Source organism: Cyanistes caeruleus, chromosome 7 (assembly GCF_971803275.1).
Source record: "Cyanistes caeruleus chromosome 7, bCyaCae1.hap1.1, whole genome shotgun sequence".
Taxonomy (NCBI): Eukaryota; Metazoa; Chordata; class Aves; order Passeriformes; family Paridae; genus Cyanistes; species Cyanistes caeruleus.
In genome coordinates this window covers 29,343,007-29,368,524 of record NC_141707.1, presented here as the reverse complement: position 1 = coordinate 29,368,524, position 25,518 = coordinate 29,343,007, and the positions used below count along the sequence as shown (strand labels likewise).

General features: G+C 40.7%; 2 protein-coding genes across 27 annotated transcripts in view; both read right to left on the bottom strand.

Moving 5' to 3' along the window:
• The window catches only part of RALB (RAS like proto-oncogene B), an 83,659-nt gene extending 78,359 nt beyond the window's left edge, over positions 1 to 5,300 (bottom strand). The window contains exons 1-3 of one of the 4 annotated variants that reach the window (XM_086897692.1): positions 3,339 to 5,300; positions 1,642 to 1,715; positions 445 to 503 (exon numbers count right to left, since the gene is read on the bottom strand). The gene's annotated coding sequence lies outside the window, so the exon portion shown is untranslated. Of the gene's footprint in view, positions 1 to 444; positions 504 to 1,641; positions 1,716 to 2,867; positions 3,006 to 3,338 lie in introns of those variants that run through there. The other 3 variants (XM_086897696.1, XM_086897688.1, XM_086897689.1) reach the window with 3 other exon arrangements.
• Positions 680 to 25,518, bottom strand: part of EPB41L5 (erythrocyte membrane protein band 4.1 like 5) — a 55,897-nt gene continuing 31,058 nt past the window's right edge. For 4 of the 23 annotated variants that reach the window (XR_015289233.1, XR_015289231.1, XR_015289234.1 and 1 more), the window contains exons 17-27: positions 16,226 to 16,392; positions 15,639 to 15,733; positions 10,469 to 10,597; positions 9,859 to 9,920; positions 9,094 to 9,204; positions 8,681 to 8,864; positions 8,440 to 8,533; positions 7,453 to 7,530; positions 6,606 to 6,647; positions 6,086 to 6,219; positions 680 to 5,418 (exon numbers count right to left, since the gene is read on the bottom strand). Coding sequence is in view for 15 of the 23 variants with exons in the window: in XM_086897669.1 (XP_086753795.1) it covers positions 5,361 to 5,418; positions 6,086 to 6,219; positions 6,606 to 6,647; positions 7,453 to 7,530; positions 8,440 to 8,533; positions 9,094 to 9,204; positions 9,859 to 9,920; positions 10,469 to 10,597; positions 15,639 to 15,733; positions 16,226 to 16,392 (970 nt within the window). In the remaining 8 variants the exon portion in view is untranslated. The remainder of the gene's footprint in view (positions 5,419 to 6,085; positions 6,220 to 6,605; positions 6,648 to 7,452; positions 7,531 to 8,439; positions 8,534 to 8,680; positions 8,865 to 9,093; positions 9,205 to 9,858; positions 9,921 to 10,468; positions 10,598 to 15,638; positions 15,734 to 16,225; positions 16,393 to 25,518) is intronic. The other 19 variants (XM_086897669.1, XM_086897666.1, XM_086897668.1 and 16 more) reach the window with 7 other exon arrangements.

Here is a 25,518-nt window from a genome sequence, read left to right as displayed (position 1 = left end):
CTAAATTCTTCAAAGGAGTTTTTTTCAGTTAATAGTAGAAAAACCTAAAGGTTTCATTGTTTTAAGTTGCAAGTGGATTTGATGAACAACTCAGTGATTTATCAGTGGGATCACAATTTGACCTACACAACAAATTATGCCACAAGAGTAATTATTTCCTTTGACCTTAGTCATTAGGATGGAGTAATTTCTCTTCCTTTTGATACTTTCCAAATAGTTTTTGAGAAACAAAGATGATCAAAGGGTTTAGTTGCCCTTTGCTGCCTTCTTTAGCATTTAGCCAAATTCAGGGCTTGGGAGCAGTTTCCTTTAAACAATCATTAGTGCTGCTGTACTTGAAAACACAGCCCAGCCCCTTGCTGGAGACAAGAGTGAGGGTGCTCAGTTAACTGGCCTGCACTGGAACCACCCTGGGCAGCTCGGGCTCTCCTTCTGGGCACACACCTCAGGACTGCTTTTCAAAGGCACTGGACATCTGACAGTCTTCCTGGCCAATCTCAGCACTGTTGGAAAAAAGGCATTTCATTCTTTAGCATCTACCTGCAAGCTTAGGTGCTGTTTTAAGCTATGCTTTAACTGACAACAGGCTAAGTTTAGAGCAGCAACCCAGTGTCCCAAGCCCCAGCTCTCAGTGCTGTGCCAGTGTAATGCAGGGGGCTTAAAGATGACTCTGCAAGACTTTTGCACTGACATGGTGTATTTAAGACAAAACTATAGTATAAATATTCCAAGACTGGGTTGAGTGGACTACAGATCTACTTGTTCCCATGTACAGTTTCAATACAGATCTCAGTGCAGTGCCTAACACAGTTCATATGTCACCAGTGCTGTCAAACAGAAGCAAGAGGGTGCATTTTGTTTTATAAAAAACCCAACAAATAAATTATACATTGAGAGCTATTGCCAAGCTTTACATATAAAAAGTAAAAATACAGTAGTTAGTGCGGCTTTAACAAAACAAATCTAGCTAAAAAAATATTCTTACATACTTTAAAAATAAGTTTGTCCAGTCATATAGGTGGGGGGGTTGTGTGTGTGTGTTTATGGAGCAGAGTGCTCAAGCCAAACAGTCAAAAGGAGGTGAATTCTGCAGGAGAATCCTGTGGCTCCGGGCTCTGTGGGTGTGGCAGCGCTGCCAGCAGTGACAGTGAGCAGGGCCCTGCACTCCTGTCTGTGCTGCCAACACCTGGAGCAAGCACACCCAGATTACACCTGTGTGAATCACTGAAAGGCCATTAGCAGATACTGGTCTGTTTTTTGGTTGAAAAGCTATGATTGTCCAGCTATATTTGAAAGCTGTGACAATACAGTGTCTAACAGCTACATGTATATGTATATATATATATGTATACAGATACTACAACTTCCTAAACTCAGAAACACTATGTGCCCAGACAGAGTTTTAAATGCTAGCTGGCTGTGGAACAGAGCTGCTATCACTTCACCAGTAGATTTGGATTGTACCAGAGTATGTTCACAATGTGAAAAACACATCCAGTGCTGTTTGTGAAGGACACACTCATCCCAACAGCATATCTTTGCTTCATGAAACGAGAAGGAAGGAGCAGGGTGCAGACAAAGGGAGAGCAGGCAAGGACTGCAAGCAGTTTGTACAGACCCACACACAGCTGCACTGCTCACCTGAGCTGCTCTAACAGGGCCACAAATCTTCTTGCCGAAGTTGTGTCCAAAGCTGTCTTACATAGCATGTCTGTCTTTGACAAAGTATGAGTAAAATTTAAATTTAGTATCAAATACAATCAAGCCAAATCATTCATCATGACTGATTAACACGTAAGTAGGTAATTTATGTCATATAACTTACCTAATATTAAACTCTATTATCACTGAACTAAAGAAGATACTCCCTTAATTCTGGTGTAAGAAAGCCTCAGCTCCCACATTTTAATGCCCATTTCCTAAGCCTAATGCACACAGCACATGCAGACTCTGATGGTCTTAAATGGGTGAGACTGAAATGCATCTCTCTCTGGTTAATCAGTTTGAGATAAAGGCTGGGATGCTGTTATTATAAACACCAAGATTTCTATAAAACCTTTTACACTAATCAAAGAATGTGACTGGAGTAAAATCACTTTTACTTTTAGATCCTATCACTTAGCATTCATTCATTCATTCCTGTCAACTCTTACAGCTTTTAAGTGGTTATCAGACCTGCCAACATCCTGACACCAGATTCACACAAAAGTTTTATTTATAAATCTCTTTAAATAATACAAAAAAATAGACTTTAGAAAATGCTTGGACCCTACAGCAAATCAATCAATAGTATAGCAATGGCAGGAAAATCCTTTTTTCCTCAGTAGCAAACAGGCATTAACTAACACTTTGTAACACTAACTGTAGGAACTATTATCCCTATTTGTGTCTGATAAAAGGCAGGTGATGAGTAATGCTATGTTACCTGTTAGTCATGTTGTAACACAATACCTCTAGCTGCAAAGCAGAACAGTGATGCCTAACATCAGGTCACAAACCTGTGTCACCTTAGTCTCACCAGGCTCCCTATATAAGCAATAATTTGGTTAGCCAAGCAAGCTACATCAAAATAAATTGAATGAATATTTGCTCCAAGTATCAGATATTGCTGTGCAGAGTTGGGTTTGTAGCCCCAAATCTATTAGATATTACAAGTTCCCAATTTACCAGTTGAAATGTTTACATTTTTATGTGAAGTTTCAAATATTAAGTCTTCTGAAAATTGAGGAAAGCCTCTCCCCTGTGACATTTCTCTGTGTGTGCATGTGTGTAATTACAACATTCCCCTCCAACCACTGCTATCCTGACCATGCTGAAATAACAGTTGGTTATTTGGAACCATTTAGATTTTTAGAGGACACACTCACCACACGCTATTTACTTGTTATTTGCTGTGATGGCTTGGGAGGAATCTAAGGATGGTATTCAACATGCAGTGCTGGAAAACTGCAAACTTCTGTTATTCCAGTTTTGGGAGGGATTCAAGCTGACAGTTCGCAGAGCTCCTGAACCCAACGGGAAGAGCCAAATATCAAACATGCCTAAGAAAATGCTACTGCATTCTGTCTATTTACAAACCCAACACATGTAGCTGGCGAATGCCAGCTCAGCTGCTGAGCAAACAGATGAATAGCAAGCGCCAAGTTTCCACACACAGTCCTGGCTTTGTGCAGGAAGCAGACTGTTGCAGCCATTGCTTCCCTTTTCCTGCAGGAACTTTGCTGGCAACTGCATTATTAATCCAGACTTAGCTATTTGATATTTGAATCGGGAATCTTCTACGTTTTAATAACCAGTAAGACTCAGACTTAAAAGTATAAAAAACCCCAATACTCAACTGTAAGAAGCAATGGAGAGAGCTACTGGAAGTAGCAATGGGAGAGCTGAAGGGCTGGGAGCCTGAGCCCTGTGCCTGGTCCAGGGCAGCAGCTCTGCTCATCTGGCAGTGCTGGAGCAGGATGTGCCCTGGGTGCTGTCTGAAGGGGCACCTGCAGCACCTGCCACCAATCCTGAATTCCTGGTTCTTGAGGCAATGGCTGCAACTCACTGCCTGCAGAGTCACTCTGGTATGTCAGTCCTAGGAGCTTTCTCTGGTCTCTACATTCCTCCATTAAGGCCTCAGGGGTTTTGAGAAATGGCAGTGGGGCATGCAAAATCCATGTGGCTTCTCCCTTAACTCACATTCAGCACCTTGCAAAGAAGAGCATGACAGTGACAGCAGCATGAACACCGTGGTCCGAATGCAGCAGCCTTGCTGGGCCCAGCTCACTTGCAGAACCCATAGTGGTTTGGTCCAAACCTTTGTTTACACTGAGACACGTGCACGCAGGCAGTGGGCAGAAATGAAGTTGTGCATACAGGTTCCAGAACCAATTTTTACATTTGTTTCTAAGAACCACATGCATATAAGTATCTAAAAACAGCAGCACTATGCAGAAAACACCCTCCAACCCCAGTCATATGTACAAACCTCTTCCTCAGAAAAAAAGATCACCGTTGTTTCATCTGTGCTTCCCTGCTAGATGTGGGATTCATCATCTTTATTTCTCCTTCCTCTGACTCTGCATTTTTTCATAAGCTATATCCCCAAGGTCCATGTCATGATCCTGCTGCCCAGAGCTGAAATGATCTCTGAAATGTATGCACCATAATCCAAACTTCACCTGAGCACCCAAAGACCTCCATCTGCTCTGTGGAGGGTGTGCTCTTACCTTCCTTCTACAGAGAAGTGAATTGCTTACAGGAATATTTAATCCTTTTTTACTATTTTCACCCTAGTCATTCTACTATTTGTTCCATATGCTACTATTAGATGACACTTGGAACAGGATTCAAAGTGGTGTTAAGAACTGATCCAGTTGTACCCTCATGCTGCAAAAATACCTGGTAAGTATTTCTGAAGCACAGCATCTGGAAAAAACACTCACAAACAGCATGAAGAGAAACAAGAATATTCTTTTCCTTTCTAGTCCTAGAAGACAACAATGCTGATCAATAAACAGTTCCTGAAGTAAGCTGCACTCACACCTTCACTGCTTTGGCTTTTAAAACATACAGATATCTAGTCTAAAATGCATGTATTTGAATCATGTAGGAAATTAAATGATCAGTGTCAAATGTGGGAACTCTGCTGTATTCTGCTAATGCTACAAGCTGTTTGGCAAGTAATTTGCATTTTCCTGGTTGCAATGAGCAGCAGCTCAAATCCAGTCTACATAGCTGGTCACTGATGGACTAGATTTTCACACTTTCCAGGTACTGTAACAGGGTGTGCAAGGATTATTAAGGGGGTTAAGGCCAAACTTGAGAATATGTGATGGTAAAATGAAGGAAAATCAGAGGGAATAATCACACAGAAGAAAATGTCCTTGGCTGTACGGGACAATGACCACCATGGAGAGCCCTGTGCAGGGCACGGCCACGAGGTGGCCCTGCGAGCTTTCCTCATCCCTGTGATGTTCATTATTCCACAGCCATCAGCGCCTCGTGCTCACACCCCACAGCTCTGTGACACCTTCCAGCAGCACCAGAGCCAGCTCAGTGTAAGGAACAATTAACTCAGCACGAGCAGAACACAACTGTTTTCTTTTCCTCAGTTCAGAACTAGCTCCAGTTGACATTTCACTTCTTCCGAGGGAAAAGATCAAATGCACATTGGTTTTACATCCCGGTTCATGCTGCAGTTCCAGTTAGATTGTGATAAATGTAGAAGTCTCTTCCTGGATCCTGGCAAACCAGCCAGCTGTCTGACTCCTGTTCAGCACGAGTTTGATCCCAAGCAAGTCTTTTGGAAGGACCCCTTTGAGATATGTTAGCAGATTTGAGTTTTCACAAGGTGAGAGTTTCAGAGACTCCTTCTTCTAGAGTTCAGTGGTGAGTAAACATTTTGTTCTTATTGTAGCATCCTCAGTAACTGGGCTAAAAGGGGAGAAAAAAATAAGGCTCTGTAAATACACTCCTCCAAAAAGGTCTGCCATGATGGATTACATGAGAGGAGTATTGCTTCAAAGAGCATTCTTGGCTGCTCCCCTTGAAACTTAATGAGACCAACAGACAAACCTTTCTAATAGACAACTCCAGAAAAGCAAACTGAGTGAATGAAATTTAAACAATTTAAACAATGCAGCAGTAGCACCACTGCCATTCTTTAAAGATAGTCACTGCAAGGCCTGATTGTCACTGCCATCATTCAGCCTAATCAGCATGGCAGCATTGAATAGCAAGGGAAAAGGCTTCTACCAATTTGGTTTTCTGACATCCTTGTAACTCAGAAGTAACTGGGGGGCATCCCTCTCCATCCCCACCAACCCTCTGGCAAGTACTGAAACACTGTGAAGAGATTTCTCAGAAACTTATTCTTTACCATAACTTTAGCCTGGCATTAGAACTGATAAGAACAGATAAGAAACTGAAGTGAAATTATAATATACAGACATCAGTTTATCTGTAATATTTCAATTGCTATAAACTGAGACAGAACTTCAGTATATTAGCACAGCAAAACAAGGCACTGTGTCTAAATGGGCACTGTAACTATATCAGTGGAAGCAATGAGTGCCCACACAGACTTGTGGGATGTGCTCACCTCACAAGGACTTCGGGTGTCTGCTGAGATGGCGTCAATCCAGCTGAGGACATCAGGGTCTCCGTGCTGCCTTTCACTGCCTTCAAAGATAAGGCAACATTATTTCCCAAAGGCCCGTTGGAAATCAGTCCTGTCTGAATGGGGAAGAATGAAATAAGAAACTCAAACACCAGCCAGGACAAGAGAAGCTAATTTTTCAATATGATTTACTTATAAATGGCATAAATAGGATTCATTAAACTCCAGCTTGGGCTTTACTAAATACAAATTCTTGAAGAAATTTGATGGCATTTATCTGCAGTACAATATAGCAAAAATGAAGTTTAACTATTAACAGGGTATGTTGTTTAATATACTCCAGCTGAATTAGTTTACTTTACTTTTGGTCTGGTACATTACTTCACAGACCTTCAAACTATTAAAAATTATTGCATTTTATTATTTAATTTGAACTCCCGTTTCTTAATCATGATAAAAGCTTTCGGTTTTTTCTTTGTTAAGAAATAGTCAAGTAACTCACTGGCACTAGCCACCTCGGTGTTACAATGGGCTGAGCAGACACCTACAGAAAGCAAACAAAAGCTCAATTAAAAGGCTGAAAGTAGCTGAGAACGTTATCAAAACAGCATTGCCTCTCAAAACCTCCCCCAAAACAATCTCAGATATTTGCCCCTCGTTAGCCTTTGAAACACAGTAGTGGAGTTGTGGCACCCACTGAGCACAGAGCCAGACACTCACTGGGAGCAGTTTCAACTCAGTGCTTCCTTCCAAAGGAAAGAATCCATCATCTTTTAGTGCTTTGGGGACAACCTTAATCCAGAGCATACTACTACTGTGAAGAGTGTAAATGTCCTCCTTCTTCCCCGTTTCTCTTGGTGCATACAGTGTAACTCCATTTTGCCAGTATAGTTTATAAGAGATTTCTTTTATCTATATGAAAGGCTTGATTAGTATTACAAGTTTACTTTTCAAGTATTTGTGCATATATCTATATATATATACAGACATATACATATGTACAGACATCTTCCCATATAATTTTTGAATTATGTATTATTGAACCCTTAGGAATCCCCGTAAGTTTGAGAAGCAGGTTGGCACTTGCAGCAAAACAGTACTAGAGGCTCCTGTGGCACACATACAGGCTCACTCTTCAGGTTCCTTCATTTCCCCTGCAAAGCTGTAAAATCTACACCCCTACACCAGCCACCCTGCAGGTGGGGACCATGTGAGCAGTGATCCCTGACCATCACTTCTTCCCACTGCTGCAGATCCAAGTGTGGCGGACACTAAAGCCAAAGAAGAGTTCATGAGTAAAAATCACGGTTGCGTGCAAAGGAAGAAATTTGGGTTTGAAATACATTTACCCGAGGTGTGGCTTCTGTAAAGTCAATTAGATTCTCTGTCAGTGATGTTAAGGAAACGTCCTGGTCATCTGGAGTGCTCTATGGAATAAATCAGTTTTTAATTGAATTCCCAGTAGTAACCACATAGGTCTACTGAATACTCTAGTGGCTCCCTGAGTTATAGACCAGTACCTTTAACGAACACCACTTTTTACCAGGCCTATTTTTTCAAGTCTTTCTATTTGAACTTTTTTAATAGCCTTTAAATTTCCCTTATTCTCATTAATGTACTGGAAACAGTATCATTGCCCTGTAAGCAAGCAGTGAAATTGTCTTTCCCCTCTGTGAAAAAGGTCAGTAAGGTCTAGAGTGGGGTGTTTGACCATGGTGAAATTTATGATTATTCAGTGGGATCAACTACATAGTACTGGTTTAGAGGCCCAACAGCTACAGGGCAGGGTGTTTTAGTCATCCAGAACAACCTATCAGTTGGCTCAAGTAAAGGCAGCACAGGTCCAACACTCTTGGACTCTGCTTTTCTTTGGGGAGGGACAAAAGAAAGTTAATCCCCGTATTTGTGCTCTTCATGGAGTCCAGTTAAAACTTACCTTAAGGAAACTAGAATATAACAAATGAACATCTAAATTTATACTTTTCCTTCTGTGGTTCTTTTGATGGGAACTGCCTATGTCAGAATTTCATCCCTACAGTCTCCTCACTGGAGCATAAAATCGTTGGGATGCATGGAGTTCTCCGCCAGTGTGAGAAAAACAACCAGTTTAGAAAAATAAGAGCTATGCCAAGAACCGGAAGCAACACACAGAAATGGCCTTTGGAAAGATCCGTGCAGTGTCCCTGCCTGCTTCAGAAAGCACTCTTTGGCATTCCCCAGTGCCTGGCATTCACAGAGTTATGAGAGGCATGCAGCAAGGTCTGCTGGGCTTGCCTGAAGGCATCGGGAGCTCAGAATGTGACATAGAAACCTTCCAGGCTGGCAGGTGGCGATACCTTTGAAACAGCAGCCTCCTCAGTTGGAGCTAGATTAGCTGGAATTAGCAGGTCCTCGTGGTTAGAGTCAGCATTGTCCTCATTCAACGTCTTACTGAAAGGGGAAAACATTCTCATTAGCACCCTGCCTGGATAGCATCGAACAGAATTGCTTCCCAGATAGCTCAAAACCTTGACACCAGTTCCAGGTGGCAGGCAAAAGAGTGATGTTCCCATGTTAATGTAAATGCCTTCCAACTACCTCCAGAGATTACTGCTCTGTCTCACAGTTCCAGTTACAGCTGTGTATAGACCAACAGTATCCAAGTCTTCTATGTCAGAAGAGTTTCTTCAGCTCTTGTGTCTAATTTGCCTGAAGCCTTTCCTGTCATCCTCTTATCTTTCTCTTTAGAGCCAGGGGCAGCAGGATGTCAGGAATCTCAGTCCTTTCAGAAGATGAGAGAGATTCACTTTACTGCTTGCAAGGATACTCACCCCGAGGCCTGACCTACACTGATTAACTGCTGCAACGTTAATTAAAAATGCATCCCTAAACCTGCATAGTTAGATGTAGCCCAAATGCTCAGCAACTGTTACTCATCTTTTCAGACCTTTTCATCATAATCTCCACGTGGTCCTCTTACCCCAGAAACATGTTTCTCCAGAATCACTTACGGAACAAAGGTATTTGAAGCAGGGATTGCTCTCAGCTGCTCTCTTGGATCTTGAAATACCAGACTGGTTGCTGAGGGACTGCTCTGTGATTTGCCTGACAGCATAATGTTCCTGGCAGAAACCAACAAAAAACAAACAAAACAGAAAACAGGTAAAACCTTCCATGGAAAGCTCTTTATGAATCACTTGTTACAATAAAGTTTTGGGACTGCTAACGTACATTTTATTTGTACATTTTATTTACAGTATCACCCTCTCCTCTTTGAGGTCTGCCACGTGTGTATCTTCACAAATGGTCAAGAAGTTAGATGTTGCAACCTTTTAAACTTTTTCAATGCTTGCAATCCCACTGGAGCCTGCAATCATTTCATATTTAGTAATTCTCAGGAAATTGTCACTGTCAGGGATTTGTATACAAATTTTTTTCTCCACTAGTAAACACCTACTGTGAACAGACCCATCCCGTCTCCCCACACTGAAACTGTTCACATTTCAGAAGTAATTAGAGATTGAAATTGCCATTGTAAAATAGTCATCACATATAGGAGAATAAAAAGGATCTGTATTATCATGTATATAATAAAATTTAGCAGTTATAACCCTGGTTTTCATCTCAAAACCACTTCACACTCGGGAGGTTAAGGTAGCCTCTGCAAGGTAAAATGCAATGATGACTGAGCCACCAGCAGACCACACTGAACTGCAGGTTCTCAATTCTGTAGTGGGATAACTACACCACATATTTCTTACAAATCTATTCACTACCTGGCAGCAGCCTCCTGAATGTTGGAATTCTTGACACCTGTCATGCTGTCATCTTTTCCAACCTGAGAGGAAGAAATGAACAGAGACATAAATTTCTGTTACCTGTTTCCATCTTGTGTCACTTCTGAGATTCACAGTAGAGCTGAGTGTCTCCATCCCAGCACAAAAACATGCTGTTCCTCTACAGCATGGGGACTTAGAACATCAAGTCCATGTGACAACTTCAGTGCAGAAATAAAAATAATTCACCAACAAAGCCAAATAAAACACCATTATTTGCTAAGGAATTTACTACAATATGCAAGAAGCCCAGTCTTAGTGACAGAATAATTCCTTGATTAGAAGGCAACCTTTGGAGGTTACTGTCTCAATGACCTCTCAAACAAGAGCTTGCACAGGGTCTTGTCCTGTTACCTGTTGAGTATCAAAGACAGAAATTGCTCCCTGGGGAACCACTATCACTGTAGAGAAAGGCTGAAAAGCCTTCTGACTCTGCCTTGGACAAGACTCTTGGAACACTCTTATCTGCAAGGCACCTTCTCCAATATCAGGCAATTGAAGAGAAATAAAACATTTGAAAGCGTCACAGCTCTTTCAGCTGAGTATTTACCTTGTGCCCTGCTTCTGCCTGGGCCTTCAGGATATTGCTTTTGAGATCTGCTGGAAGCCACTTTGCTGCTACAATTGGGCTCTCGATTGCATTATTAAGACATTTATCTGTCAACTTCACCACTTCATCCTAGACATGAAAACATCTTTATCAGAAGCAGTTTCCACATAGACAAGTCTGGGCTGAAGTTTATCAACATCTCTAAATAACAAGGCTCTGAAGCCAGAGGAAAGTCAGCAGATTTATACTGAAATGAAAAAGCAATTTTCCTTTATTTTGGAACTCAGTTGTAATGTCACAGGAACACAAAGTAAAAAAAGCACAATGCTTAAATGTGGATATGCAAACTGCTGTGCAAAAAATACAGTGTGCAAGAAATGAAGTGCATCCTAAAACTGCAGCCTAGTTTACTGATAGGAGATCAATGTAACAGCCATTATATCATGCCAGTGTAGCCTAAGTAAAAGTTGTTAATTTACTCTCAAATGCAAGTTGGGAAGATTTTTAATTTAAAATCCACTTATGAGTTAGACCAAGAGTTTAATTAATGTGCTACTAACTACCTCTCCCACCACTGATGATATCAGAGCAAACTGGCAGCCAGATACATAATGAAGAGAAGTAAGAACAAGATACCTTTCACTACAGTATATTTCATTATGAGAACAGCATTTCTTAATTATAAAATGTTAATTAAGCATTCAATCTACTAATTGCTATTTGATTAGTGGCAGAAGTTAATTAGCTGAGTGAAAACTAAACCCTGTTGACCTTCCTTCTGAGGCTATGACTCAGCAGGGGGAGACAGAGTCCTGCTTTGCTCACCATATGCCATGGTCTAGGGCAGACTCTTCCCAGGAGGCAAGTGCTGCAGGACTGCCCGGAGCAGAGACAAACCTGCTGCACTCCTACCTGCACCAGCTGCAGCATGCCCAGGAGCAATGAAGCCCATTGCAGAGAGAGAGCAGAGCAGAGGCGATAAAAAGAGGTGAACACCAGTCCCCCCACAGCTCTCCATCCACCTTCAGCTTTCTACATTCCCTGAAGACACCAGTGAGAACTTACAGTTATGTGGTCTTTAGAGTGGTGAAAAACATTTCCTTTTTTTGTCTCCCTCTAAGTCACCTTTTGGGATATCCAAATAGGTTCTTAGGAGACTTTCTAAAGGAGAATCTGTTTTCAAATTTTGACCCAGTCAGCAATGAACTTCACAAAATATGCAAAGGTCATGTCAACATAAAAAGCCATGAGGATCAACAATCAGGTGTTGCTAATGACTATTGCCAGCAGATATTAAGAGCTGCACCTTCACATAATTCATGAAGATTAACAATTATTAAACATTTAAGTACTTTTATTTTAGAGAAGCTGCTGAAATTGCCAAAAGGAATAACTACAACTGAATTATTATTATTTGTACAGCTGCAGCACCCATCTGTGATAATCTTTAAGTCTTTATGCTGGACCTCACTGAAGCAGATGCCATGTGTACCTGCAAAGCATTTTGAATGCATTATTCCACTAATACAATAAATCTGATCATTTTAACTGAGCACATCATTACACTGGTGCTTGAAGTACCATTTTATTGTTTAACTTCCTCTCAGCTTCCTCCACCTGAACAATCAATTTAATTAGGTCACTCTAGTCTAGTAACGATTAGACTCCCTACTTTTGAAAAGCTTAGTACTATTACAGAATATTTTAATAGAGCATAAATTTCATACCACCAAGGAAATATCTCCCTCAATATTAATGACCCTTTTTTTTTCAACCCTAATTTGCACTTGAAAAAAACATAGGTGTATTACAGGCTTTTTTAATGAAAAAAGCATGTAGCTAGAGGGAAAAGCATCCGGCACCTGTTAATGCCTCAAGATGTCTAATTTACAAGACATTTCATTGTTCACACAAAACGGTAAAGCTGCCAGGGTTTGTCATTATTCTAGCTCATTAGGAATGTTTGTCGTTTCCATGGACTAGACAAACTACACTTGTACTGTGTTCTTCAATCAAACATGGAGCTAGGCAGCGATGCAAAAAGGCAAGGAAAGATTAAAGGCAGCAATCAGGCATATGATCCCAATCCTTTGTGCTTCTGAGTTGTGCTCCTGGTGCCACTAAAAATCACTTTGTGCAGGAAGCTGGAGCCTAATACAGGCACATTTTGGAGTAACTTCCATGTATTTACAGGCCACAACAAATTCAGAAAAAGTAAACCCTCACGTTCTTGCATTTCTGACTTGGGAGCAGACTTTGAACACGGGCAAACAGGGTGAACCTTTATTGTTCATTTCCCTTCAGAAGCTGATGAAAGCAGAGCGTTGGTGTATTTAAAGCTATTTGCTCTCTTTGTCAGATCTGGTCACTGCACTAGTGAAAGCTGGGAAAGGACAAAGTCGCATTCTTCCATCCCAACAGATTTTGGCAGTGAACAGCAGAGAAGAATGAAGGCATTCATTCCTGTGCTTCCTCTTTTTCTCTAGAAGAGCAGGGGTAGTTAGATAAATATTTCCCTATCAAAGAAATCAATCAGGACTGATTGATTGCAAGTATAGCATTGTCAGGCCATCTCTGTCCCCGATGGAAAACAGTTTAAGATTGTTAATTAACAAAGCTAAAGTGAGTTGGCATGTAAGTGTAATGAAGTTTAGGACGCAGCTCTGCCTTCATAAGTAGAAAGATGTCCATTTTCCCCAGTGCATTTTAGCAAACCTCTTATGTACTGTAACAGATTCTACACATGCTGAAATTTGTAATCACACACACTCAGAGAGAATGCTGCAATATTGCATTCCCTCTGAAATAATAGCAAGCTCCAGGATTTAAACTTATTGCTAGGTTTTAGTGGATATATTGCAGTCCCATGCAATTCTGCCAGAAGAGGACACCACATACATTTATTTTACTAATAGATTAAGAAGAAAAGTAAGTACAGGAGAAGAGCCCATAGGTACCTTTTATAACAAACACCATAAATGAAAGCTTCTATGTTTTCTAAAGTAGCCTTTAAAGGCAGGAAACAAAATATTTTTAATAGTGACTTTTAGGCCACTCTTTTCAGGACTGGTTTCCAAACAATTAACCTTCCTCTGTGAAGGGTGTGCTCATTTGGTGCTACTGTAACCTACATGTCTTTGCAATCTGAAGCATTGGGAATTTCCAGTATGCAGAGAGTCTCTAATCTTTGTCTATCTTTTTTAAACAAACACTCCCAAGTGACTTCTTGGTAAGTTACATCATAGGCAGAAAAGTTTTCTATCTCTGCTACCTTAAAAAATCCTCCAATGATCTAACTGTCCATTTTCCTAATATAATTTGCACTTCTTTCTTGAAAGCTGAACTGTGTTTTACTCACCTACTGGCATGCTGTTGATCCATAATTCTCTGTTATGCAAATGTTCTTGCTCTCTAATCAGGTTACTCTCTCCCCAGTATCTACAATCTTTAAAGTTACTCGGCACCTCACGTGACAGCAGCTGGATGACTGTGACTGCTCTGTATTGGGAGCTGTTTGTAAGATTAGCTCATTACAGGAATCTTAGCTTGCTTATTATACATCAGCCATGATTTAAAAACCACTGAAACGGTCTCAGTCCATTCTCTTCAATGAACTAATTAAATGTTTTTCCCCTCTCTGTCTGAACCAAAGTGGAGCTCAACAGGGCAAAATATTCTTAAATAAATTGTATTCATTTGCTTTAGTTTATGTAGAAGCAGTGTTTCAGCTAACAGGACCTACAGTCTACTGACTAATCTTCTTAGAGACCTGGTAATCTTTGTAATGCACTCACCAAGCAGAGAGGTGCACCAGGCAGCCCTGACAGCAGCCCTTAAAGGGGACATGAGCCAAGCAGCCTGCAGCACCACCCACAGCAGGAGCCTTCTCTCACACGGAGGTGGAAAACAAATGCTTAGGAGTGGGCTTAGCTCAAACACACACTGCTAAACACCTCTCCTGGCACCTGGTTCCTGTTATATGGAGGGAGCAAGAAAAATCATAGCTGCTTCACTCAAAGTTAGATAAATCCTCAGGCCTCCCTGCACAGGAGAGTAGCCTGAACAGAGATAACACTGTCAGATGTTTCACTCTCTCTGCTCGCCCAAAACACAAAAATCTCCCAAAGCTTCTGCATCAGAGAAAACAGAGTAATGGAAAACTGAACTTCATTTTCTTAAAGCTCATTAAAAAACCCAGAAGAATATCCTGTCTGGGGGCAACTGTCTGATAACCAGTGAATCTATCAAAACTCACTGCTGTTGTAAGGGAGGATCCTGGCCTCTCCATCCCTTCTAGCAACACTACTTATTTTCACTATGGTCTTGCATTTCCTCGACCCCTTCCCTGAACCTATTTAACTCATTGTTTACCACCTTAAAGAGCAAATTAAAAACCTAAAGAAATCCAGCACCTCAACAAAAAGTTCAAAACAAAGGCAGAAAAAAAAATTGTTTGCCAGTTTGTAGATATATTTGTTAACTAAAACTTGCAATGACTTCTGGAGGTGAGAGGGGAGAGAGGGAAGCTAGAGAAGAAAGAGTGAAGAGGAAGCAGGGAGAAGAGAGCCCTCACCCTGCTCAGGGCACTCAGGCTTGTACTTTGGCTCAGCTGCCCGTGAAGTGCAGCCTGCCTTGCTCAGAGGGACCTGAGAGCAGTAATCAAACCACATCACTCCTCTTTGTGTAAACATGGAGCACTAACAACTACATCAGAGAGCAGGTACAAACTGATTACTTTACAGGAGGGACGGATCATCAGCAAACTTGATTCAAAACGTCAGAACAACCTTCTCAAAACTGAAAAATACCAGGAAAGCAGCTCAGCCCTTCAAAAAAGAGGTGAACTACCCAACAACATGCAGGTAGTAATCTACAGATAAAGACAACTGAGAAACATTTCAAGCATTTATGCCCTTTACTCCCACTGATTTTAGAAAATCTCACCAGGCTGCAGTCTGCACACATGTAGCTTTGGCCCCATTTTTATCTCACTGCCCTGTCACACACAGGTTTATATATCATACAGCATTTATATTTCCTTTACTATCCCCCAGTATTATTCACTCATAAGTCTTAGAAGTCTTGAAAACAGATCAAGGCAAGTGGAAGAGTTTTCAGAATGATCTGAACTAAATTCAGGACAGTACCAGGGAGAACAAAAGCCAGTTACCTGTATGTTTATGTTTATGTTGGGACGCTCAGTCGGCACAGGGCTGCTGCGCTCTGTCTCCAGCTGTTTCAGTTTTAGGAATGTGTCTTCAAATGCTGGAAATGACAATAAAGATGTCATCTTCCTAATGTTAACTTGGAGCTATTTGACTTGTAACTTGCATTATTCCTGAATACGAATTACATAGTTTTGACATGCAAAAAAGCACAGGGATGGGGGAATCTATTTGCTCAAGCTTCGGTGCAAATTTCAAGGCTGCAGACTGTGTGCACCAAATCACAACAATACTCCTGGAACTCATTTACCCAGCCATCCTCATAGTGAGTGAGCAAACACAGTTAATTGCTTAGATGGTTGCACTTTACTGTATTTGTGGACACAGTCACATGCATTAAAGAACTGACTTTTTCCCTTGTATCTTCATCCTTGTTTTCCAGTAATGGGTAAAATTGTCCTTATGTATATGATCTGAGGGAGCTTCCTAAAACAGTTCTGCATTTTTCGTACGGAAACAATCTCATATCAACCTAATTATTTAATCTTGATCTCACAAATCATAATAAGGAAAAATCTGTCAGTTTGCTTACGATCAGAGTCTGCTTTTTCTGCAGCAGTTTCCTTCGTGCCAGGAGGAGGACAACTAACAGTCTCTTCTGAATCTCCAGTTGCCAAGCCAACAACTGGACGGCCCACGGCATCATCCACGCAAGTCTCTGGCAACTCTGTGCTGTCTAGCAAATCAACAAGAGGTATGCTGCAAAGGCAGAAAGATGGGCAGAGAGACGCACAATCATGTTACCACTCTTCCTGTAACAAGAAAAAGCTTTAACATATGCAATCACTTTTTTCAAGCTGTTTTCTGCTGACCAGCCACAATCTAGAAAAACTGTTTCAGGTAACTAACAGACATTGGCTTTTGTGAGCTTAAGAGACAGGAAAAAGGGAACATTTCATGTCTGTGTAAGTGACTTCAGAGTCACATAGCAGAACAGGTCCATGTTGCCTGCTGTGTCATCACATAGCAGTGGAAAAAGTGAAAAGAAGGAGGGAGGTTTTTATCCATGAAATACAGTTTTTGGAACAAACATCTGAAGTTTCTCCAACAAACTCAAGGTACCCTTTAGGATTTTTACAAGAGAAAAAGAAAAGTTAGGGTGAGGGAAATTGGTATCACACAAAGCTGTTTGTGCAGTACTTCACCCAACACTGGTAAGCAGAACAGAGGGGAGACGAGTGCACTGCAGAGAAATGAAATGACACTTATGGTCAGGCATACCTAGAACCAGTTTCAGTTTTGTTAACTTCAGCAGGGCCATGAATGAAATCTTAGTAGTCACAGTGTTTTAAATGAACCACAGCATGTACTCTGTACCCTGTCAGGATCATTTGTTTCACCTCCTTTGATTTCTGATGGAAATGTCTCCTTTTAATTTTGCCCTACGAGCTGTATTTTCAATGAACAAGGAAAAACAATTATAAAAACAAAAATGATATTATGATGCTTATGTTGTGCAAGCAGCCAGGAATCTAATAAATTTCTCTAAAGCTTGGGAGCAGCTAAAGCTATCCTAACAGCAAACTAACAAACACAGAAACCACTGCTGCACAGTGCAATGGTTAATCAGACAGCCTGTGCACACAACTGCAGCTTTACTGCTGCCCAGTTCAATCAAAAAACACATTCACAATTTGGCTGCAATATTGATTTAAGAAGAAAAATCTATCAATTCCTTTGCAAGTCCTGTCCCAAATATGAGAACAATGATATCAAGCCCATACCCACCACAACAAAACCTACCCTTAAGCATGGACAACTGAAGTTTTCTACTTGACAGTTTAGACTAGCTTCTCCCTTACCACTACCAGGCTAGTGCCTCATGCCTCTCTCTAGCCCCTGGAACCTGGAAGCAATGGCCTGCTGTCACTATACAGTCTCCAGGAAAAAACTCCTTCCCCTCCAGCTCAAACACACAATGAATCCTTTCAATGTTAAAAATATACCTCTGAAACAGATTACAGGATATCACTGTTCTAGTGCTAATAATGTACGAATCATTATAAGTCAATTAATTGATGTGAGGCAAATTGAGGCCACTGGCTTGATTCTCTTAAAGCAGTGGAATAAGAAGCTACTAGCAAACCAATTAATAGGAAAATTTTTCAACCTCCTGTGCAGCCTCTCTCTGCACCACTAATGGGAAAAAGCAAACAGCACACAGTCTTGCAGAGAGGGAATGATGGATAGAAATTTAATTGCTAGAACTAACAGACAGGAAGAAATACTCTTCCAATTAAGGCAACAAGGAAAGTGAGACTGAATCCCATATACTACTTTACTGATACACGAGTCAAAATGTTTTATAATCTTCACATGGAGGCAACAATTTTCTTCCTATTTTCTGTCAGTTTTCTGTAAATAGTCTCCAATCTTTAATACAACCCCATTTTAAGACGTTCAGATTTTACCTACAGTATGGAGTTGCAGAGACCATGACATTTTGAAGGATAAGCTGCTATGAACTCCACATCAGAGTTGATGTAGAGCACCAGCAACATTTCTTGCCCCTCAATCTCCTAATGCTTTTCTTAGCATCGTAGTACAGAGAAAACACGTGAAAAACAAAAATTTTCTTCCTTAATTGCTAGGATAATTACACTAGACTTCTCATGACCACTGTGGTAACATTTACTAGACAGACAAAAGAGTTGATTCAAAAACTTGCCTACTACAGATAAGGGCAGTCTTAATATCTAGCAACATAATCAAACTCAGTGTCTAGTGTGCTCCAAAAGCTGTGCACCATCCAAAAGCTGTGTACTACTTATACTGAGATGGTCAAAGTTTGTAAAAACACCTCACTACCATTTGTGCCCTGGGATGGAGACCTGGCTGAGGCAGCACAGACAAACAGGCTGAGTCCCTGCAGCTTCACCCCACATCAGGACAGGGCCTCAGAGAAATAAAATGAATTTTAGATAAACTCAAGGAAACCTCCTAAGTCAAGATTCAAGTAGGAATTGACCCCATCTTGCCTTCAGATCCACTGAAACACCTCCTGAGCCACCTGACATAAGCAGTCAATAAGAAGAAAGTCATACTTGGGAGACCCTCAGCTACTGGAATTAGCGGGCATGAGTTCTCCAAAGAGCATCAAAACCTTTGAAGCCTCCCAGACTCTTCACCCTCTTCAAAGCACCAGCAGGTGCTTCATAAATAGCCAAACTATGGAAGCAAAAAGCACAAAAAACTTCAATCACTGCACAGAATTTCTGACATCTCTTATAAAATACTGATGAACTGGCACACCAGCCATAAGGGAAACTGTCCAAGGCCTCCCAGGAAAATCAGGTCTTCTACCACTGTCTTAGGAACTGAACAGGCATTATTAGCCTTCCACACACCTACATTTACCCACATACAAAGGGATATTTTGAACTTTGCATAATAATAAGTGCTGGGCTTTGTCTTCAACTTCTACCATCATATTTTAAGATATACTCTCTGGGAAATGCTGCTAAAAGATACCAGGAGTTCAAGCCATATGAATAATTATGAATATAGGAATAATCAAGGATTGTAGTGCATGTAAAGGTTTGTCAGCCCATTAATAAGTCATTACATGCTCAGGGAGCTCACACAGTTAAGGAAGTAGCTACTCCATTACTCCTGCTTTTTGCCTGGCCCATATATTGGTACGACTATGAACCACACAGCATTCAACATATAACATGACTGAGAAAGCTCTCAGTTAAAAGTGATGGGGGTTTTAATTTCCCAGTTGAAAAGCAAAGCAATACTTCATGCTAGTTAGTGAAATACAATCTTCAAAATTCAGTAACCAAGTCCTACAAAAGAGCTTGCTCTCCTGGAAATATCTGATTTCCAACAGCATGAAGTACCATGCAGGCTCATTTATTTTTTTCAGACTGGTAGTGAGTGACACAGAATAGTCTCTCATGTGGACTCTGCAAGGTAGGACAATAGTACGACATTCTTTGTTAATTTTGTTAGCTTTGGGCCAACTGATGTCCTACCTTAAGGTAAGAAGAGTAGTAAATTTGAGCCTTTTCAAATTGTTTTTGCCTAAACAAAAATGCACAATATTAAAAAAAAAAAAAAGAAAGAAAGAAGGAAAAAAGCTCCTTTTTCCAAGTGAGGAAAGCAAAAGTCCTGGGGATGTAAGAGCCTACAAATGGAGACAGCTCACACACATTCAGTTTCTAATCAAGTCAGTCCCATATTCCAAGAATTCTGCTGTCTCCCATTTGAAGATAATTCCAAATACTGACATAGCACAATATATACAAGTCAACAACTACAGGAAAGAAAATATGCTTAGGAAAATGTGCTGACTGCAGAACCTTTAGGCATATTAAGCAAAGATCTGTCACCACAGAAAAACATCCATGTGCCTCCTCATTGCAATTCATAGAGGACATGATCTGTCCCTGTAAAAATGCAGCTTGGTGGTGCTGGTACCAGTGTGATACAATTTCTTTGTCTGTTACTGAGAGCTGTCCCCCACCCTAATAGAGACTAGGATAATAGTTCTCCTTAAGTCATGAAGTCTTACCAAAATAACCCTAGCACAGAGGAAAATGGACCCTCAGGATGTATACAAGCATCAAAGCCCTGGGGCAAAAGCATGCCACATACAGCATATTGAAACAAACCAGTTCTAAATTATCCATTTTGTTCTAAAGGCAGATGGGTTTCAGGCTGCTTCCTCATCCTGAACCTGTCATTGAAAAAAATCTTGATTTTCTACAAAAACCTAAGCCACAGCTTTGATTACCAAACTTGCTGTGAATTCCAGGGCAGTCCATGACCATGATCCATGATCAGCAGGGTCGCCAGCCCTCTGCTCAGCACTGGTCAGACACTCTGGAGTGCTGTGCCCAGCTCTGGGCTTCCCAGGACAAGAGACACATGGATATACTGGAAGAAGTGCAGCAAATGGCCACAAGGACAACAAAGGGTCTGGAGCACCTGAGCTAGGAGTCAAGTCTGAGAGCTGGGACTGTTCAGCCTGGAGAAGACAAAGCTCAGGAGGACCTCACCAATGTGTATAAAACCTGATGGAGGGAGTAAAGACAACAGTCAAACTCTTCTCAAGGGAGCCCAGAGAAAGGACAAGAGACAATGGGCACAAACTGAAATACAGAAAATTCTACGCTGAACTGTAACCCTAGAAAAAACCACAAGAAAAAACCTGACTTCTCTTCCTGTGAGATTGGTGATACCGTTCTCTGGAGGGTGTGAAGTCTCCATCCTTGGAGATACTCAAAACCTGGCTGGCATGGTCCCAGACAACCTGCTCTACTCAATTCTGCTCTTACCATGGGAGTGGGACTGCCTGATCTCCAGAGGCGTCCTCCAGCCTCAACTACTCCTTAACTCTGCGACAGCTGCATAAAACTTCTCTGACACCTGAGGACTCAGCCACTACTTACAGTGGCCTGACCTTTACAAAAGCACATCTGAACTTAAAACTCTGCAATGAAACACTGATTTGTTATTGCAGCAGCGTTCTTGCATTTTAAATACAAAACTATCCCAAATTCCTCCATTCACATTAGTCGCTTTTTCTCCCTCAACTACACACTATAGGATATTGTAAAGTTAAACAATTTATTGTCATTTGCATATTCTCATGCAACTTTATAACTAAGAAAGAAACAAATGGGTTTGCTTCACTCCAAAAGTTCACAACATCCGCCATTCAAAACCTAAAACTAAAACAAGCACAAGAGATTGCTCCAATCAGCTTGGTAGGTGTCACAGATCTTTAGTTTACAGCTTGCTCATACATTCTTTTAGGCAGAGTTGTAAAACAGAGACTCATATTTTATTAGCAAACTCTTTCCCCCCATCACATGCAGGGGTAAGGAGGCCAAAATATATTGGGCTACACTAAGTTATGTCCTGGCTAACACTTACTTCTTGGTTCTTCAGGTCTGGATATCTGAAAACAATGGTTTTTTTATTTATGGGCTCTGTGGCAATTCGAAACATAGTGAAATAACTTTAAAACCATGCAAACAACTCCTTTATCTTAAAAGCTAAATATAAATTAACTTTAAAAGCCCTCTGTTACAATTTTTGCTCCTTTTTTTTAATAGGAAAGAACATTGCAATTTAAAAGCAATAAACTTCAGAAAATGCAAGAAAACACTGTGTTCAAGGGTAAAGGTTGGTTCTTCATGTTGTTAAAGGCCCCTAAGAATACCAATGAGCCATAAAGCTGGAGTCTTAACCTCTGACTTAACAATTAACCTCGTGAATCATATGGTAGGACTGGTGTTTGTCAGAAAATCTTTGTTTCTTTTCAACTGGACCAGAAAAGCAAAAAAGAAAGAAAACTTTATAAAAAGCAAAAAATAATAATAATAAAAATTACTCTTTTCCTTTTTGACAGTTCTGATAAATTTATTCTTAATAATTTGAAAATAATTCTACTCCATTTCCAAACAATATTTCTCAGAAGAGGTCTTATTGACAAAGGAAAAAAAAAGATTAGTTTTCAGATCAACCATGTATCTTAGATATTTTTACATGGTCATGGTTCAAAAGGAGGGGCAGTTACATCCTCTATTTCTCTTAGATTTTTGGAACAATGTAATTACCCACTAGTTACATATGTAGTTTTATAACAAATGTGACTTCCTGCATGGCTCTCAAACCCAGCCAAAAAAAAATTAATCTTTTGGTCATTAAGAAAAACTTTAACACAACTGTATATATATATCTATCTGTATGCACACATAGATATACTGTTTTTAAAGTAAGTGTGATGTGTGGCTTCTGGTCTGTAAGTTGTTTTTCTTTAAAGACTCACTACCAACAGCACAATCTGCAGAGCCTTTCTAACAAAAGCTTTTGCCCCTCTATAGTCAGCCTCGGGTCCGTTGTCCTTATCCCAGAGGGAGCTCAGGAGGTCATTTCCCAGCCTCTGCCGGGCTGAGTCCTGAGCTCCAGCAGGACTCAGTCAGAGACTGGTCATGGTGGCTTGCACTGCGCAGGCAGTGCCGTGCAGCCCCGCGTTCCTGGCGTTGCGCTCGTGGACGAACGCGGGGCACTGTCCGTCCGTGGGCCACTGTCCGTCCGTGGGCCACTGTCCGTCCGTGGCGCGGCTCCTCGGCGGGGCCCACGCCTCCCACGCGGCTCCACCACGGTGACAGCGGCTGGCGGCGTCGGGGGGCCTGGAGCGGTGGGGAGCGGGAGGGGGAGAATTAGTCAACGAGCACGGAGGAGGAGGAGGGGTGGAAAAGTAAAGCAAAGGTGAGGACAAGAAGACTGATGTGAAAAGACAAGGCAAAGGGGCATTCTTAGAAGGTGAATACTGAAGGGAAGTAGCATGCAAGTACACGTGCACATAACGAAACTGCCAAATAAACCCCTTTCTGCACAACATCGTGCATGATTTTGTACAAGTCCAAGTTGTCAAGTTAAGCTTTCTCTCTCATGTATATGTTGCTTATACTTCCCAAATGTAAAGCACTTCATATTTCAATATTTCATATTTCTTACTTCACAGAACTAAGCAAGAATTGTGTGCATTTTACAGATGGGAGAAAATAATGTGATGGAGGAACAAACCTCAAGTATACTGCATAATTTATTTGCGGAAAACAAGTTTAAGTGGCAGCTCTAAATGTACACCTGAAACAAACATCTATAAGCAATACCAGTTTTCAAAGTGACTGAAAAGTGCAGATTCTAAGCAAATTAAAAAAAAAAAAAAAAAAAACTCAGAAAAAATGACCATTACTGTGCATGAGCAAACAGCAGAGTAAATGAATTATCCACAATTTAGGTGACTAAGGGATTAATACTATTGAAGAAGTTGCCTGCAGCTATAACTTGTATTAACATAAAAATTTATCTGGAGAAGACCCATTTTACAAAGGTCACAACAAAAACTAAGACCTCATTTTCTAGTTTTGTATATGAGAGCATAATGGTTTGTCAGTTTTAAATTTAGAATTCCTAAAATCAAACCCACAGAAATGCTATGCACAGTTATGGCCAGTCTTTGCCACAGTTGGTATAAAGTACTCCAAAAGCTAGAAAGAGGAGCAAGGGAGAACAATCATCACTTTAAAAGAGTATTTTGAAAAATATTATTATGCAGGAGCCCCTAATTAGGAAACTGGAAGGCCTTAGGCACAAACATCTCCCGAAGCAGTAAGGACAAGCAATTTACTGAAAACAGCCAAATTTTAAAATACTTTTAAAATGGACATTGATCTGTTAGCTATTGTCTGTGTAGCACTAGGATCCTTCACCTGTATGTTTTAGTAGAAGCTGATAAAAGGTACAGTCACATATCAAAAGAGTGCTTGGATAAAAAGCACTTCATAAACCACTAAAGTAAGGAAATTCCTAAAACAAAGGTATTCCTTCAGTTTCATGTAAAAGATTCAATGTAATGAGCCAAATCTAAACAAAGTGGAAGGATTGTTGCTGTTCACACAGAGGGGTCAGATGGCCTTCAGCTCAAATTCCACCTTCTCATGTTCCAGAACAGCCAAGCAAACAGCTGAGTTGGAAGATCACACGTGTTAAGGCAGGCAAGCAGAAAAGCATGCAGGATTCACAAGAGTGGTAAATGATTAACATTTGAGGATAGTCCTCCTTTAGAAGAGACATGATTTATACAAAGGTTGCTCATGTGTAAATTCACAGTTTTGGTTTCTGTGAAACACACTGAGGAAGTGACCCGTGAACACCGAGGGCTCTGATCCCCAACAGTTCATTCCTTTATTTTACCATTTCTCTCATGTATGTGGTTAAGGGAAAGCTACAACCACTAGCAAAAATAAAAATAAAAAAAATTCCTTACTTATCACACAGTAAGGAAGTAAATAATAAATCTTTGTCTGCTGTCCTAACTTAGCAAATAAAGAGCTTCTTGGGGAAAGACTAAACTTAGAAAGACACTGATCATGTTTTACGTTTTCCAGACTTGCAACTAATATTCTGGACCATTTTCAGATCCTGCAGACCAGTACAGCTTTCCTGTACTGATAATTTTACAGGACTGAAAGTAAAAAAAAAAAAAAAACCAACCAAAAAAACAAAGCCAGAAATACTAAAATCCTTTGTATCTGGCAAACTACTTTCTACAATGTGGCAAAACTGCTGTTGGCAGCAGCAGCATTAACATTTTAAATTAAAGGAAACACTGACATTAGGAAGGGATTTAGGTTGCAAGGTAGCCAATACAGGCATCTGCCAAGCAGAGTACAGAAACCCAGGAGGTCAGGACCTTACTTCTAAACCCCTTCAATCTAACTATCTACAAAATCCACAGTCCAGAAGATTTTGGTGTTCTCAACAACCTTTGGCAAGCTCTCTCTAAAAGAAGACTATTTTTCTGACAGAAAGCAAAGATAATTCATGCAGAAACAGGCCAATTAAAGACAGTAGCAGTTGAAAGGAGATCTTGTTAGCAGCACCGAGACACCCTTGCAGGCACAATAGCCAAGTCACAGCCCCCAGCAATAAATATGTATGTTCTCACAATTACATTAACCTAACCCCACTTCCCATGTAGGAAACCAGAATGTAGCTAGAGTCCTGACTCAGCTCCAAACTACTGTCTTTTTCCTAGAGATGGATTTGCCCTTTATTACAGGCAATACTGTTTCCAGTGAACACAGTAAAACCAGAAGACAACAACTTTCAGTAACAATGGCTCAAAGAAATGTAACACAGACACAGTAGAAGCACTGCACTCTCAATTAAAATGCATCAGTTGACAACAAGCTGTTTTCTTTAGGACACACTGTTTTGGGTTACATGCATTTGTATTTTGCATTCACTCCCACTCTTCTATACAAACACTACATCCTGCAGCAGCTGGCATGTAAGCTG